At 40.1% G+C, this 15,382-nt stretch overlaps 1 protein-coding gene across 6 annotated transcripts in view; it reads left to right on the top strand.

Moving 5' to 3' along the window:
* The window catches only part of SGCD (sarcoglycan delta), a 556,728-nt gene that overhangs the window by 451,069 nt on the left and 90,277 nt on the right, over positions 1–15,382 (top strand). For all 6 annotated transcript variants that reach the window (XM_048488180.1, XM_048488177.1, XM_048488178.1 and 3 more), the window contains one exon: positions 6,891–7,010. In XM_048488180.1, the coding sequence (XP_048344137.1) occupies positions 6,891–7,010 (120 nt within the window). The remainder of the gene's footprint in view (positions 1–6,890; positions 7,011–15,382) is intronic.

Below are 15,382 nucleotides of genomic sequence, written 5' to 3'. Positions count from 1 at the left end.
AGCTAACTATAGTTCAGTCACAGGCATCACTTTAGTGGTGGTCTATGCTCAAGCCATCTTACAATCAGCTCTATATAAATGCATTCTCAGAATCAAATATTAATTTAAAAAGCACCATGGGTGGTGATCTAGTTATTACCTATGTGTTCCATCTGCTTTTCTACAGCTGCATAAGCTAACATGTTTAAATTACCATTGTACTGGTATGATAAAAGTGGTATTGGTGATTTTAATATCTCTAAATTTCTCAGTAGAATGGGACATAGTAACACATGTGCAAAAATGAACTTAATTGAATTCTCCCATTTCTATATTATTATGTAAATATGATGTTATGAGATTGTCACTGTCATTGAGGGAAGAGGACACATCATGCCATATTATCGGTTGCCATGACTTGAATCCCACAAAAAATTTCCACTCCTGGAAGAACTTCCATCAATGTAGTGCATCATCTTTGCCTTCTCTTTTCTGTTGCAGCCCAAAATATCTCCTGAAAAATGCTATTTCTGGGGAATAGGTGATCTCCACGAATAGCATGAATGATGTCATTTTGAACTGCACTGAGGGAGGGGAGGAAGGTGTGTTCTGCTTACAAATCCTTCGTCCAACAGGCATGCTTACTTGGACTCCAACATCATAACTGCATGGTTGGGGAAGAGAGCAAAATTTAGATATGAAGTTTCCATTTGTGAGAGAAAAACCCAGTTTGCCAAACATCTAATTTCATTTGAGGGGAAGCAGGTGTAATATGTTCAGAAGATGAGAGCTTAATTTGAGAGAGGGAGGACCTAATATCGATTGGGGAGAAGCCAAATCAATAGCCTTTTTTAAAACCAGAAAGCTCGTGTTGTTTGTGATACATTAGAGAACAAAATACTACCTTCAACTCTTTTAGCTTTAAAGATAGCTTGTTTCTGGAATGCAGGCTGAAGCAATGCTTGTGCTTTTTTGAATGAAAACACAGGATCCTGTGTTTGGATCCTGTAATGCATACCTGCAAAAATCAATGACAGCTTAAGTAAAGCTAACCCAGACTGAAAACCAATAGAGTAAGCACTGTGGAGAGGAAGTAAAGTTCATATTACTTATCCATGCAAACCACTGGGCCACCTTCTACAGTCTCAATACATGCTCATGCAAGCTTCCTGGATCCCAAAAGTTACAGGAGACTGTATCATTTTTCATAGCAACATGTCTCAGAGAAATACACATATTGAGCCAGCCATATCCAGCTCAGTGAAAACTACTGCACATTTTATTATTTTTTACATCAGTACCTTTAAATCACCATATCAAGAGAGCTCTTCATAGCTGTTGAGATATTAGTATCTCAAGACTGCCAGTGTCATCCACAGTTTACAAGGCAGAGAGAGAAACGCTAAAGATCAAATTTTCAACACCATGTAAGTCTTCTTATTCACTATCATTATATTCAAGGTGCTCATTCAGGAAACTGAGCAAAGGAAAACTGTTAGGTCACAGGCAGGTTCCACTCACACTGATGTCTAATAACTGGGATCAATCTCAAAGGTAGTTTTCAAGTTGGCAGTATGCATTCAAGTATGGATGCATTGTGTTGGGATGATAGTAGAAATACTCAGAAGAGTTCACTCATAGGACCTGAGAACCTGCCTGGATTTGCAAGAGACATATCCCCCGCACAGTATTTCCTCTTTCTCTTTCCTGAAAGCCTCATAGCCTCTCTATTGCTTCCTTCCTTGCTTCCTACTGAACAGCAAACCTATCTTTATCTGCCCATTCCTCTGGTGGATTCAGCTCAGGGCAAATATAATGGGTGTGTGATGCTATATAAACCATTCGGAGGAGGGACTTTGCCCAGGTCCAGACCCCAAAGTGAGTCTGCTCTGTTTTATTTTGCTCAACTCTGGATTTTCGAGAGTTGCTAAACCAGTGTTTCTTCTGCAAAATCCCAGGTTGGAGCCACTCCCGGATGAACGGACAGGCAGGAGGTGTTTTATTTCCCTCCTATCCACCACACTGTCCACGGTCAGGGAGAATCCTCCTGCCACAGGCGTTGATAGAATGTCGACTGTTGAACTGTAGCAAGCAGTCAAACCTAGTTGAGTTATGCAAGTTGGGTGGCATCAAATCAGTCTGAGGTTGCTTCAATGCTTAGGGTTATTAAGCTTCAGGTAGGACCTGGAGGTCTCCCAAAATTACAACTGAACTCCAGTCAACAGAAAACTATCCCCCTGGGGGGAAAATAGCTGCAATGGAGGGTGAAATGTCTGGCATTAAATATGGGCAAGGCCCTTTCAGCTTTCCCAACCCCACCCTCCCCAGTCTCCTCCCCAAAATCTCAAAAAATTTCCCAACCTGGAGGTGGCAACCTTACCCGCAATTCTGGCATCAGTGAGTTTTTCATCAAAGGCGAAAATAGCCCTGGAAAGGGTCTTACCTCCTCCCCTTGCATTTTACTCACAGAAACCCTAAGCCTAGAATGCTGTGGTTGCCCATCAACAGCCACTGAGGGGATCCATTTGTTAAAGCTGCAGGAATTCCTTTTATCATTTTGGCAGGTTTTCAAACTCCCAATTTTTAAAAAGATTTCACATGTTCCTGCAAACCTATGGGTTTTGAGGCATTTCTAGAAACATCTGTCTTATCTGTTCACAGGTGCAATCACTGGATTTTTAGTTTCTCAGGTTTGGCGGCTTTCACTATTAGTATATAAATGTGGAATTCTGTATGCATCAGTGACTTGCATATGACCACCTCACTGGTATCAGTAAGTCAGTGAAAGTAGCAGCTGCAGTGCCGTAGAGATTCTTAGAACATTTTGAGGACCCTGAGGATGCTCAGTTAATCATCTGTACAAATCTACATCAAAAAGCACAGAATGGGAAAACCATTTGTGTATGCAAACTAAAATGACTATTTAGTTATAATTTCTTGTTGCCTCTGAAAAATAATAAGAGTTGGAAATAGGGTCAAATTGGTGATATCTATTATGTGAAATAAGTACCACTAATCATGGCACATTTAGAATTTACATGTACATTATTTAATTGTCTTCTTTATCTAACCTTTGACTTGGATTGCGATAACTCTGTATCCTGATAATGCTCTTAGCTCTTTCCAAATGACCCAGCACATATTCTCTAGTGCAGATAATCATAATAGTGGCTCATCACAATGAGATGTAAATCTGTGTGACTGTTGGTTGTTTTCAGATTTGCTCCTGCAGGCCTAGCAGAAGATGGGACATCTGTTTGTGCTGCAGAATGGCAGCACTGTAATGATGATTGGTAATGTTTCAAAAATTCGATGTTAGCAGGAAAACTGGGAGACAGATATTAAAAAAGAATTACACTTATAAAACTTTTGGGATCATATCATTTCCTCCATTCACAGTCTAAGGTCTAAAATGAACCTAGGGTCATTTCAACACTATGACTGTTTTTGTGTCACAGTGGCTTCACATGAGGAAGGGAAGATGCAGATATCTAAAAAATGTTCAGTATTCAGATCCATGACCTGGCAACCACTAAGATAGAAAATCTACTTGTGACTAGAGCAGCTGACAGATTTCAAATGTTACAGATTCTACAAAGCTGCCACCATATGGAAGTGCTCCCAGTGCCAGTCATAATATCTGAAATCCTTTAAACATGGTGCAGAATTTTGTTTCCTCTAAATGGGGAAGGGAGTGACATATGCTTACCATTCCTGTAGGGAATGTTCTGGACCAACAGGCACCACTGAAATGAACAGCCCTGATAGATTATGATATCACAACTGGATCCAATGAGCCAATTTACATTTAGTGTTTCAATACCAAGTTTGACTTGGGGAAATTTCCTGTCTGTGAATGTACTGTGTGAATAGAACAGGCACCCACATTTCTGATGGGCATGCAGGGAAAAATACAGAACAGTTTAATAAAACAAACATTAAAACAAGGCAAAAAACAGCAGAGTATATCCTCTTTGCCCAATCTCATATTGTCCCGAAAGCCCTCCAGAACAGCTCTATTTGGCAAGAAAGCCAAGAAGGTAGGAACTCCCTTGAATATTTCCAGGAGGCAAGGATAGCTACTGAAAAATCCAAATCTTGGCCTTGGGATAATGTACCCTATACAATGGAGAAATTTTTAATAGACATGAGAAGAGCAGAGCTGTCACTCAGGAACATGAAGAAAGAAGTGGTCTGTGAGGCCGTTTCTGCACAGAGGCGGAAGCGGCCGGGTCAGCGTACTCGATGCCGACCCGACGATGCTAGGACCATTCGCATGAACGGTCCCAGAAAGAGCCGGGACGACGGTGTCGCAGGGCAGGGGGGCATGTCCCCAGGCCTCGGCGACGCGCCGGAGGCCAGGGGACAAGGTAAGTGCAGGGAGGGAGTGGGGGGGAGGTGCCTTGAAGCCGCTGCCGTTCGCACGGCAGCAGCTTCCAGCCAGCGTTTCCAGAAAAGTGTGCTTCTCAGTGCACTCTGGAAATGCCAGCTCAGCGCCGGGCGGGCAGCACGAGGGCGGCGCAGCTGCAAAGCAGCTGCACCCCCTGTGCGAATGGCAGCCTGGGGACGGCGTTTTTGCCATCCGCAGGCCGCCATATTCCGCCCGTGCAGAAACGGCCTCAGTGTGAGCTCATTAGGGGCTTTAAAGGAGCTTTAACAACACCTTGAATTGAACCCAGAGGCCAATTAGCAACCAGTGAAGGGACCTCAGGATAAGGGTGGCATGGTCTCAGATAACAAACAGGCTGCTGCATTGTGCACCAGATCACCTTCAAGGGCAGCCCTACGTACAGCATATTCCAATAATGTAGCCACGAGAGTACTGAAAGATTTTATTCATTGTATTTTATTATACTACACTATATGGATCAGCATGGCCAGAGAAGGCCACAGGCCAACTTCCTAAATAGGTACAGTGGACATCTTGTTCCTAACCCTTTTGTTTTTATATGGGTACACTGCAAATCAGAATGAAACGTACTAATATATAGGACAAAATGGTTAATGTACGGTATTCAGGCAGTCAGATATATAAACTTCAGGAAATATTACATAAATAGAGGTGTTTAGCATAGAAGAGTTAGGTCTGATTAAAAAGACTGTTTTGCTTCTAGTATATATATTGTCTCTCTATATATATGGTCATACCTTTAAAATACTTCATTTCTCACTGCTTTGCATAATAAAGAAGAAGCAGATAAGAGTTTGGATTTAGATCCCCCCCCCCTCCTGTACAGAGACTCAAAGGGGCTTACAATCTCCTTTACCTTCCCCCCTCACAACAAACACCCTGTGAGGTGGATGGGACTGAGAGAGCTCGGAAGAACTGTGACTAGCCCAGTTTCACCCAGCTGGGTTTGTAAGGTCACACCCAAAAGAGTGCTTCTTAATGGTTCCTTATCCTCTTGGAGAGGAATGACAAGTGGAGCATCTCAGGATTTGACCTGGCCCTGTATTATTCAATATCTTTATGAATGATTTGGATAAAGGAATAGCAGGAAAGTTCATAAAAATTGTAGCAAATAGAAGACAGAATCAAGACACCTGCCTCTACTCAACAGAAGGTCCCAAGAGTAGGTGCATGCCTCACTCCTTCTGTTCCACTGCAGTAGGACAACAACTGAAAAAGGCCAGTCTAAGCCCCCATAGGTTGTATTCTCCAGCATGATCAGACTACTAGAATGCCCTGCTGCAAGGAGCACAATTTGACAAATGCAATCTTGTGTAGTTCAACAAGTTACATGTGAAAATGTAAATGTTACGCTTAGGATTTAAGCTGGTGATACTGTGTATTTGGGACAGATGTTATATAAATATGGCCAAAACTGTCAATAGAAAGCCACATTTTCCTTTTACCATGCAAAATGTGGCTGGAAAACAAGCAAAATGGCCCCTGGGTCTCATAACATTCTTCTACAAATGAGTGAGCAGTTTTTCTGTATAAAGTTAGGGTGTGCAGTTAACAGTTAACCAAAACACAGAGAGTCAGGAATTAATTTCACTTGTAGAATGTGGCATGTGACCCCATGCACTTCTTTAATCATTTGATCATTTTCTCTCTCTCTTTTTTGTAATGATATAGAAGGAACATAATATCTCACTGCAAATTATAGATGTACAACTGGCCCCTAATTTCTTCAGTGAAAACTGTGTATTAACCTTAAGCCTTATAAACCAGGTATTCTAAGTGGAAATTGCGATTAGAAGCATACCAGCCAGAGCCTTACCATCTTCAGATGTTTTTGGACAGACAATCCTTATGGATATATCTAGGGTTGCTACCTCTGGGTTGGGAAATACCTGAAGACTTTGGGGGGTGGAGCTCAAGGAGGGCTGGTTTTCAAAATGGGCAGGAGTTCAGGAGCATGCATTGCCATAGAGTTCACTCTCCAAAGCAGTAACTTTCTCAAAAGGAACTGATCTCTGTAGTCTGAAGATCAACTGTACTACCTGGAAATTGGAAACCTTATCTCCCTTCTCATCTCCCATATTCATATGTAACACTGTTTCAACCCAAGTAAGCACAAAATTTTAACTTCTATGGTATGGAAATATGCTGAGCTTCATTAACATAAAGCCGTCCAACCACAGGGATTTATTATGATGATGGAAAATTCAGAGAGTGTGGTCTACAAGTTCAGAGTTCCTTGTTTATGTGCAAGCACTGTCAGTTTGTGCTAGAGCTTGCATAGATAAAAATCCATTATTCCAAACAGAGAATGAACATTCTTTAAAACACAGTTTTGATATTTGTTTAAATGTCTTTTTTATAAACATTCAGAAGGAGATGTCATAAGTGTCTCAAAGGAATGTCATACATACAGTTATTTGCACTGCTCCTTTCCTGCATGTCTGTTTATCTAATTTGTGTCATTCAAAAAGACCACTAAACTCCCCCCCCCTCTCTTTAGGTCCCAAAGCAGTGGAAGCACACAGCCAAAAATTCAAAGTACAAACCACCGAGGGGAAACTGTTGTTTTCTGCGGATGACAATGAAGTGGTGGTTGGAGCAGAGAGGCTAAAAGTTTTAGGTAAACAGCATTTGACAATATTTGCTTCTCTTGATATAGACATATTTATTCCTTTGCAAGTGTTCTGGGTGTTTGATCTTCTTCTTGGTACTTGTGGAAAATCTCCCAGATGGTTTCAGGAACAGTTGGTCAGATGTTTTTGATTATTCATGGGTTTTGAAACTTCATTTGCTCATGACCTTCAGAACTGGCTTGAATTCCTAGAGGAGAAGAGAGGCATGCCATAAATCAGCATCATAATTCATTGCATTATTTGAGATATTGGCAGAGAAATGTGAAAGAGGCTGACCTACAATAAAGAAAGGTCTTCTGCTCCTCCTTAATGGGATGAGGAATGAACAGAAGCATAGTTTAAATCTACTTTTGTGAGGACTGAAATGAGGGCAGCACCATCCCAATTTGCAACATTTTTCTTCAAGGCCTGTTCTAAAATTGTTGTAACTAGGTCACTCTCCAGCCACTGCTTTTAATTGTGTGGGATCTACACAACTGGCTCACATGAGAATAATTGATATAAAGACTTCTTCCTACATCAGTGTTATCTCCAGTCGCAGAAAGGGCAGTTCTTCCATGGGTCCTTCCCACATGAACTCCAACTCAAGATTTTACTGATCAGCCATTCAGCATGTTCCATATCGATTACTAAAAGAGCCCATGTAAGAGACAATTTCTAGATGCAATTTTTATTTCCTACTGGACAGTTATTTGTGCCAAGATTATTGGGACTTAAAGCAAAAGAAAGAACTTCGGATGCAAAGAAATGTGTTCTGTATGATCCAAAACTTCAGCTAGAGGCAAAGTGTGAACTTGCACAACCTCTCAAATATCAAATTCACTTTATGGGATCTCAACATCAAACATGTACACTAGCAGACATGAGAAGAAATGAGATATTTTCTTGTCTTGTCCAATCTTCCACTCAAAAGCATTACCTTCATTCAAAAGTAAACTAAAAGAACTGTAGAGAAGCAGTTGTTTTTAGACCATTGCCATTTGGATTCTAAGATACCTGCTGCCTTTACAGTTTAAAAATCTAAATAATATTTGCCTTATCTTACAATGCAAACCAGATTTCTGTGTATATAGCAGATAAAGCTTCTCTGAACTCCACATTGAGATGGAGGCAGGGCAAGCTTGGTTGGCCCCACTCCTAATCTCCTCATGTAGACTGGGATGGGGTGAGCCATGTTCACCAACGCTCAACTGCACCCTAGCCCGAAACTCCACAGGGAGGTCAGGGTGGGGGCACAGCTGTGGGGGGATGTGCAGCATCCAGTGTGAGCCCCAGTTGCCATTTTAGGAAGCTATGCCCCTGCTTGATGGTTCTAAAAGACAGCTGTCCAATAACATAATGTGTCATAATCTGTGTTTGGAACTCTTAGTATGTTATTTGGCTGTGGGGTCATGGTATGGATTGGAACCTCATCATGGGGAAAAAAGAAATAGTTAAGTTTCCAGAATCTCTGCTGAGATAGTGAGGATTAATGATGTGCAGATGATTTTTACCACTGTTAGATGCAACAAGATTTGCTTCAGAGTTAGTCTGGTTTAGCAACAAGGCACAAAATTAGTTGAAAAAGGAATCAATGGTTATTTATTACCACTCCTTGCAGTTTAGTGAACAATCCATATGCCAATAACAATATATTTTTGCTTCTTAGAAGGAACAATAGTCCAAATGTTTCAGGTGTCTCACTTTCTGTGTATCCTGCTCACATATATTCGTCTGTTGCTTATTTAAATTGCTCTGTTGAGGATCACAGTGTTTTGAAGACATATCACTTTTATTTTATGGCTCCTTTTAGTCTCTGAAACATAAAAGGAACAGAATATTTCCACAGTTCCTGTTCCATATTTATTTATGTTTGGAACAGACTGTGTCTCAGGGTTTTATCTATCTTAAGCAAGGGACATCAAAGGAGAATAGAGACAATGACATCAGAACTGATTATATTTTATAGAAGGTTTTTAGTAACCCTGAGAAGTCTTTTTCAAATTGTCCTCCCCCTCTGTTGCCAGTACAGTTTCTTTCTGCAGCCTCATTGTGTCTCTTACCATATGGGAAGAAGCTGCTATGCCATATTTCTGTGCTGTTGTCTCAGTATAAGGATATAGTCAAACCAGTTCAGAAAGAAATTCCAATTAATCATTGTATTCAACATTGGCAATGTCCAGGTATCATTGGTATGTCTTCTAACTTTTCTGTCTGCTACATAAACAATTTTGACTTGTTGTTGCTTTGCATATCCTTGTTACAACAGGGGAAACAAAATACTGCACCCTGGCATGAAAAGTCCTATTAGAGAGGTTAGAGCAGCAGTTACTGGACCTGTGGTCTGCTTTTAATCTTGTTAATGATAATTGCATTCTTCTGTTTGAACCTTAATGTGACAAAAGAAACAGAGATGGCTGATGCTTTTTTTTTACTTGAAGACTTTTGCAGCACTATCAGAAACGGATGGGAAAGAGGGGAAATTAAAAGATTTTAACCTTAGAACTTTATAAAGAACAGGCAGTACAGGTAGTAAGACATGTTTTGCTTTTCAACCTACCGCCTGCTTGAGCATAAAACAAATTATATATGTTCTCAGACAGAGGAGATAAATCTTACTGAGGTCAGTGGGAAGATTCCTACTGGTATTAGTGATGCTTTCAGTATGGATGGTTTCAAAAAGATTTTTACATATGTAAAATTGTAGAGGAACCAAACATCTTGTTTTTTCATCTTTTTTTGCTAAGTGGAAAATGTTTATTAAATTGGTGTGTTAAGCTACATTTTCAAGTACATTAAAAGTACATTAAGAACACTTTGTGGGGGGGGAGGAAAATCTAGATTTGATGAGAATATTAGAGGATCAGAGCTGTTTGCCACATCTAACTGTGCACTGGTGCACTGTTACTATCCTTTTCTGTAACCATGTGTCCAGTTTCTGGAGTGTCAGAGTTTGTATATTATTTGGTGGGTACTAAGCTCTATAAACCAGAGAGGATGGTGACCTTTGTAAGGCTATCCCATGTTTCCTTACACCTTGTGAAGCCTCTGACCTAATTGAAATGTGATGGTATGCTGGGTTTTTTTAAAGTCTAAACCCACATGCACCATTTTGCACTTGGCCAAAAACAAAGGGGCCCCATGGTTCAAACCTTACTTTCTAAAACTTCCAGGAAAAAAGGAACTCCCCCTTTCCTTCTTTGGGATCTCTTCTTTGGTATTAGCTGCCCCCAGCAAAGCACATCTTTTGATGTTGGCCTCTTTTGCAAGCCAGATGTACATGTACATATTTTATAAGAGAGAAACAAAGGTATGTGGGCTTGTCTCCTTCCCCTTTCTTCTCTTAGGCTCATTCCGCACATGCAGAATAATGCACTTTCAAACTGCTTTCAATGCTCTTTGAAGCTGTGCAGAATGGCAAAATCCACTTGCAACCAGTTGTGAAAGTGGTTTGAAAACACATTATTTTGCATGTGCGGAAGGGACCTTAGTGTTTATAGATGTTATAGATGTTTCCCTTCACAATGCTATCCTTCAGCACCAGCTCCTTCTGATTGGCCGGAGCAGCAGCAAGTGATACATCAATTACATTCTTTCCAAGTCAAGAAACGTTGAAAGCTTCACCAAATTGTAAAGCAGAGGCTGTGATTTAGTTTCCTCCCTCATATTAATTGATCACTATGTACCTATCCTTCTGTTTCTTAAATTCAGCTTGCTTTATTTATTTATTTATTTATTTATTTATTTATTTATTTATTTATTTATTTATTTATATATTCAGTTTATAGACCGCTCTCCCCCTAAGGGCTCAGGGCTGTGATTTAGGATTTAATTTCTCATTATAGCAGATAAGCTTCAGTTATTTAAAAAAACATTTATTCTTACATATCATTCCCTTCCTCCATTCTATATTCACAATAGCCCTGTGACATAAAATAGTCTGAGAAAAAGAGCAATTGGTCCAAGGTTACCTACTAAGTTTTGTTGCACAATGGGGATCTGAACCAGCTCTCCCAGATCCTAGGCCAACACTGGCCAATTACACACAGCACAAATAAGACCTTCTACAGCCATCTGGAAAAAAGCTACCTCATTTTTTGTTCAGATGGCATGGACAAAAAAAGGTGTCAAGGAGACCCCTCCCCCCCCACCCGACTATTAAAGCTTGTCAGTTTCTTCTGCTGCTGGTGCCTGACATTTTGTGCTGCAGGGGTTCTCCATATGTGGAGCTATTTGGTGAAGATTACCCTGGACTTTTGCTCTGCAGGCTTCGAGTCTTTTCAGCTCCAAAAGTACATGGTTGTACTCTGCTCGACCTGGTCATTCTGGCAATACATAGTTTCCTTTTTTCTAAGATTAATGTACTGAAGATGTTGCTATCTGATCAATTATATATGTTATTGTTGTTTCTAAAGAAAAGGTTGCATACTGGTATCATGATAAGATTTGGAAAGAGAAAACAATGGGTCTTTAAAAGGTTCCGTCTTTCTTCTCTGCCAACATTGCATAATATCTTGGGTTAAAAGTGCTTTTTTCAGACATTTGCTTCCCTGCTGATCCCTGGCCCCTAAATTATAATGATGGGATTGGTTGGTAAACCATGAAAATCAGGTAGAGTTGAATTACCCGTGTCCTTGTCCTTGCTGCATTAAGCAAACAATTAATGAAATTAATTGTTTAATCCATTAATCATAAATTTTAACAGGGATATTTAATCAGATTTCCACTTTAATAGGCAATGGAGGTTAGTGGTAATGGTACTTCGTGAATGATCTAGATGCATCTCTTGATCCAGATAATCATTACATTCTGGTGGTTAATTAAATGTGTTTTGTTCAATTGATTTATCTAGGACTCAGACGTGCCTAGATGTGCAGCCAGTGTGCTTAACATGAATTTCACAACAATAAATTTCTTGTCTGAAGCCAGAGGTAACAAATATTATGATTTGATAGGGAACTTAAATGGTTGATAGTTTCATTAGTCAAAAGCAAGACAGTTAAAGGTTAAAAAGTCTTTACTGATTAGCTTGTTTTTCAAGATGTATATACCCTACTTTAGAGTTTAAAGATGCATGAATGCTTGCATATATTAGTCCACATTTCATTTTTTGCTGAAGAAAGCACTGTTTTAACACTGAAGAAAGCACTGTTTCTTGCAACAGTCATAAAAAATAGTAGGAAATGTACAGGAACAAAAGTCAAACAGTGAGAAGGTGAAGGTTTCCTTTCATTTTAGAATATCCATCCATTATCGTTAAAATAAAATCTGAATTAATGCTGCAAAAGTAAATGCCACTAGTTAAATGCAAGTATTGTTTTGTAGATTAGGTTATCTCCTATTTATCCTTTTTATGTCCTTGGCAATTAAACAAATCCAAATCATCTAAAACAGGTTGTATCTAAGATATGCTTTAATAAAAGAACTTTGATAAATAGCTTTGAAATACATTAATTACCAATTTCATTTAATAACACAGTGAACATTATACCACTTATAAACAAAGGATAACTGTAAAACATTATTCCGACTGGTAATTAGCACTATTTATTCTCCAGATTAGTTTTTAAATATGCCCTCTAGATGCCACTTGATGCTAATTACTAGAGTTACATTATTATTACTATTACACAAAAGCGTTTTAATTAAATGTAAAGCAATTTAAATTAGCATGAGTTTCTTCAAAAATTACTGTGGTCAAATGTTTAATATAACCTTTTAAGACAATGCAGATGACATTCCAGTATCAATGATCCTAAAGGTCATAACATGTTTTGAAAAATTGTGCCCATGATCCAAAGAAACAGAGATGTGCCTGCTTAATTCAGAATAAAAGGAAACTGGCTGTCATACCCTACAATGAAGATGCTGTGGATGAAAGGGAGTTTAATTAACAACTGAGCTGCACAATTTATTTAACTCCTTCTCTCCAAGGTACTTGTTCCCTGAAAGGCTGCCCCAGTGAGTTGGCCACCATTTTGACAATCCTACAGAAGCTCACAATGACTTCTGGCTTCACTTTGCTTTTTCTCACCTCTAACAAATGTGCAGTGAGGTTATGCCCATCATCTGGATTCCTCCCACATACATTACACCAAATGAGTATTCCAGAATGGATATACAGTGCTAAAGAATAAGCCCCCGCACCAGCCTCATAGTATCCTTCACCCAAGAATGGCTGGTTTGAGTACTTCCTCCATCACCCAATGCCTCAGGATCCCTGCCAATCTAATAATAATGTTATTCCACAAAACCCTGCAAGTCCTTGGTAGAGCCTAACTAATCATTTAGGATCTATCCTAATTATGTATAACCAGATAAAAGTTTCCCTGGCCAAATAGAAACCCACCATTCCCCTCCCAAAAAAAAATCCTTCTCAGCCCATTAATGACTAGCTAATCCCAGAGTGTTGCAACAGGAACGAGGAGGTGAGGGACTCAGCAGCAAAGTGCACTAGTAAAGGAGAAAGATCCTTGAATGCCTTCCATGACTGGGAAATTGAAACAAACAGCTTGTACTGCATCCTCATTACCAACGGGTCATGAACACATGGAACACTTACCTCAAGCCTGTTCTCTGTGCAGTGGGCTTGTAGTGGGCTCTCCTCACATTTCTCCGTTTACACATGAGGAGGCAGCCCACAACCTGCAGTGCAGTTTGCTGAAATCTTCTGGACCTCTGCTTTTCCCAGTTGTCTTAACTCCACCCAGCAACAGCATAAAGGCACAGAGCTGATACTCTCACCCCTCCCTGCCCTGTACACTCTCTGGTATGTATGCTACCATCACAAGAGAAATGAAGAGACTTGTTTTAAAACAGTCTTTCCTAAAATAAAGTTTTAAAAGCTCTCCCAGCCATCGGAGAAGGCAGAAGCAGAGCAGGGGGAGGTGGAGTGGAGCCAAAAAGATGTGCACTTTAGAGAAGCAGGAAGGAGCTGGCAGCATGGAGAAGGGGCCAAAGGGGAAGGCTCCAGAGCACCTGCCAACTGACATTGTGCTATGCTGAGGCTGTGCTGGTGGAGGAGAGACTGAATACAGACATTAGACAGAGATGGGGGGGTCTTACCCCCCCACACACACCTACTATACATACGAGTGATTGTACTCTTGATCAGCACACTTAGGAAAGCAGGGAAGGAGTTGACAGCATGGGGGGAGTGAGGGGGAAGACCTGCAAAGTGATGTGAGGGAGTGAGAAGGCTGGTCAGGTCAGAGAGAAGAGGTCTGAGGCAAAACTGTGTCCATTGGCAAATCTATCCAGCTCTGGCAGCAAAGCAAGATTTAAATTGGGCTATAAGTGGTTTCCCTTGCCGCAAAGAAACCGGGCTCCAGAAAATACATCCGTACAAGAAATCTTGCTGCAGCGAACACTGGCGTCTTCTACGCAGCAAAGATCTTGTGCGTAATCAGTCCATGTCTATTATTTGCTATTCCCTAGGGATATGGATCAGCTCTAGTCAAGGCTAAAACATGCTTCTGCAAATAAACCCTTAAAACACTGGATCTCATTTAGTGGATATAGGGGGGTCTTCATAGCAGACCCCAAAGTTTCCTTAGTCATTTGCTAAAGCTTCCTTAGTCAGTATTCACCACATTTTTTCATCATTTCCCCCTAATATAAGTCTAATTTCTTAGTAAGAATCTCATTTTAGAGTCACAAGCAAATGTAACATTGAACTTTGAAAATCTTCCAAAGTTAATGAGGGAAGAGGAAGCTTTGTTCAGAAGACTTTGATTCGTCTTTCATTCCTTGAGCTGACAGTTTCTTCTTCAATAAAAACAGAATCATGACCCCAGCAACAAAACACCTGCTTAATGAATAAGTTTGACCTAAGGGCAGCTAAGGCATCACAGTCTGGAAATACAAAATTGAAGCGACTTCAAATACAGGATGTTAATTCTTCGCTGTCCTTCGGCCTTTTCTTCTCAAATACTTCCACACAGAATTTCAATACAAATTATATTAATAAACATAACCATAACCATAGCTAGATAATTTGTGAGAGAGACTGCTATTCTTGCCCTGACTTGCTTCAATGTTATTACCTTTATGACAAATTTGTTTCAACAAATGAAGGACAGTCAATGTCCTACAAGTAATTGAATGGGAATATCCAATAAGGAACATCCAGAATATTAAAGTTGTCTCAGCCAACACTAGTTTTGATTCCTGTACTTCCAGCATGTACAAGTAGTTTTCATGATTTTTATTATAAGTCTTTTTTTTTTTGCCATTGAGTTGCAGCCAACTTATGAGGACCTGGTGGGGATTTCAAGGCAAGAGACATTCAGAGATGTCTTTTCATTGCCTGCATAGTAGCCTTGGTATTCCTTGGTCTCTCATCCAAGTACTAACTAGAGAGACCCCAATTAACTTCTGA

Source organism: Sphaerodactylus townsendi, linkage group LG03, assembly GCF_021028975.2.
Source record: "Sphaerodactylus townsendi isolate TG3544 linkage group LG03, MPM_Stown_v2.3, whole genome shotgun sequence".
NCBI classification, from domain to species: Eukaryota; Metazoa; Chordata; class Lepidosauria; order Squamata; family Sphaerodactylidae; genus Sphaerodactylus; species Sphaerodactylus townsendi.
The sequence above is the reverse complement of the archived record's forward strand: the minus strand, read 5'-3'. Positions and strand labels throughout refer to the sequence as shown.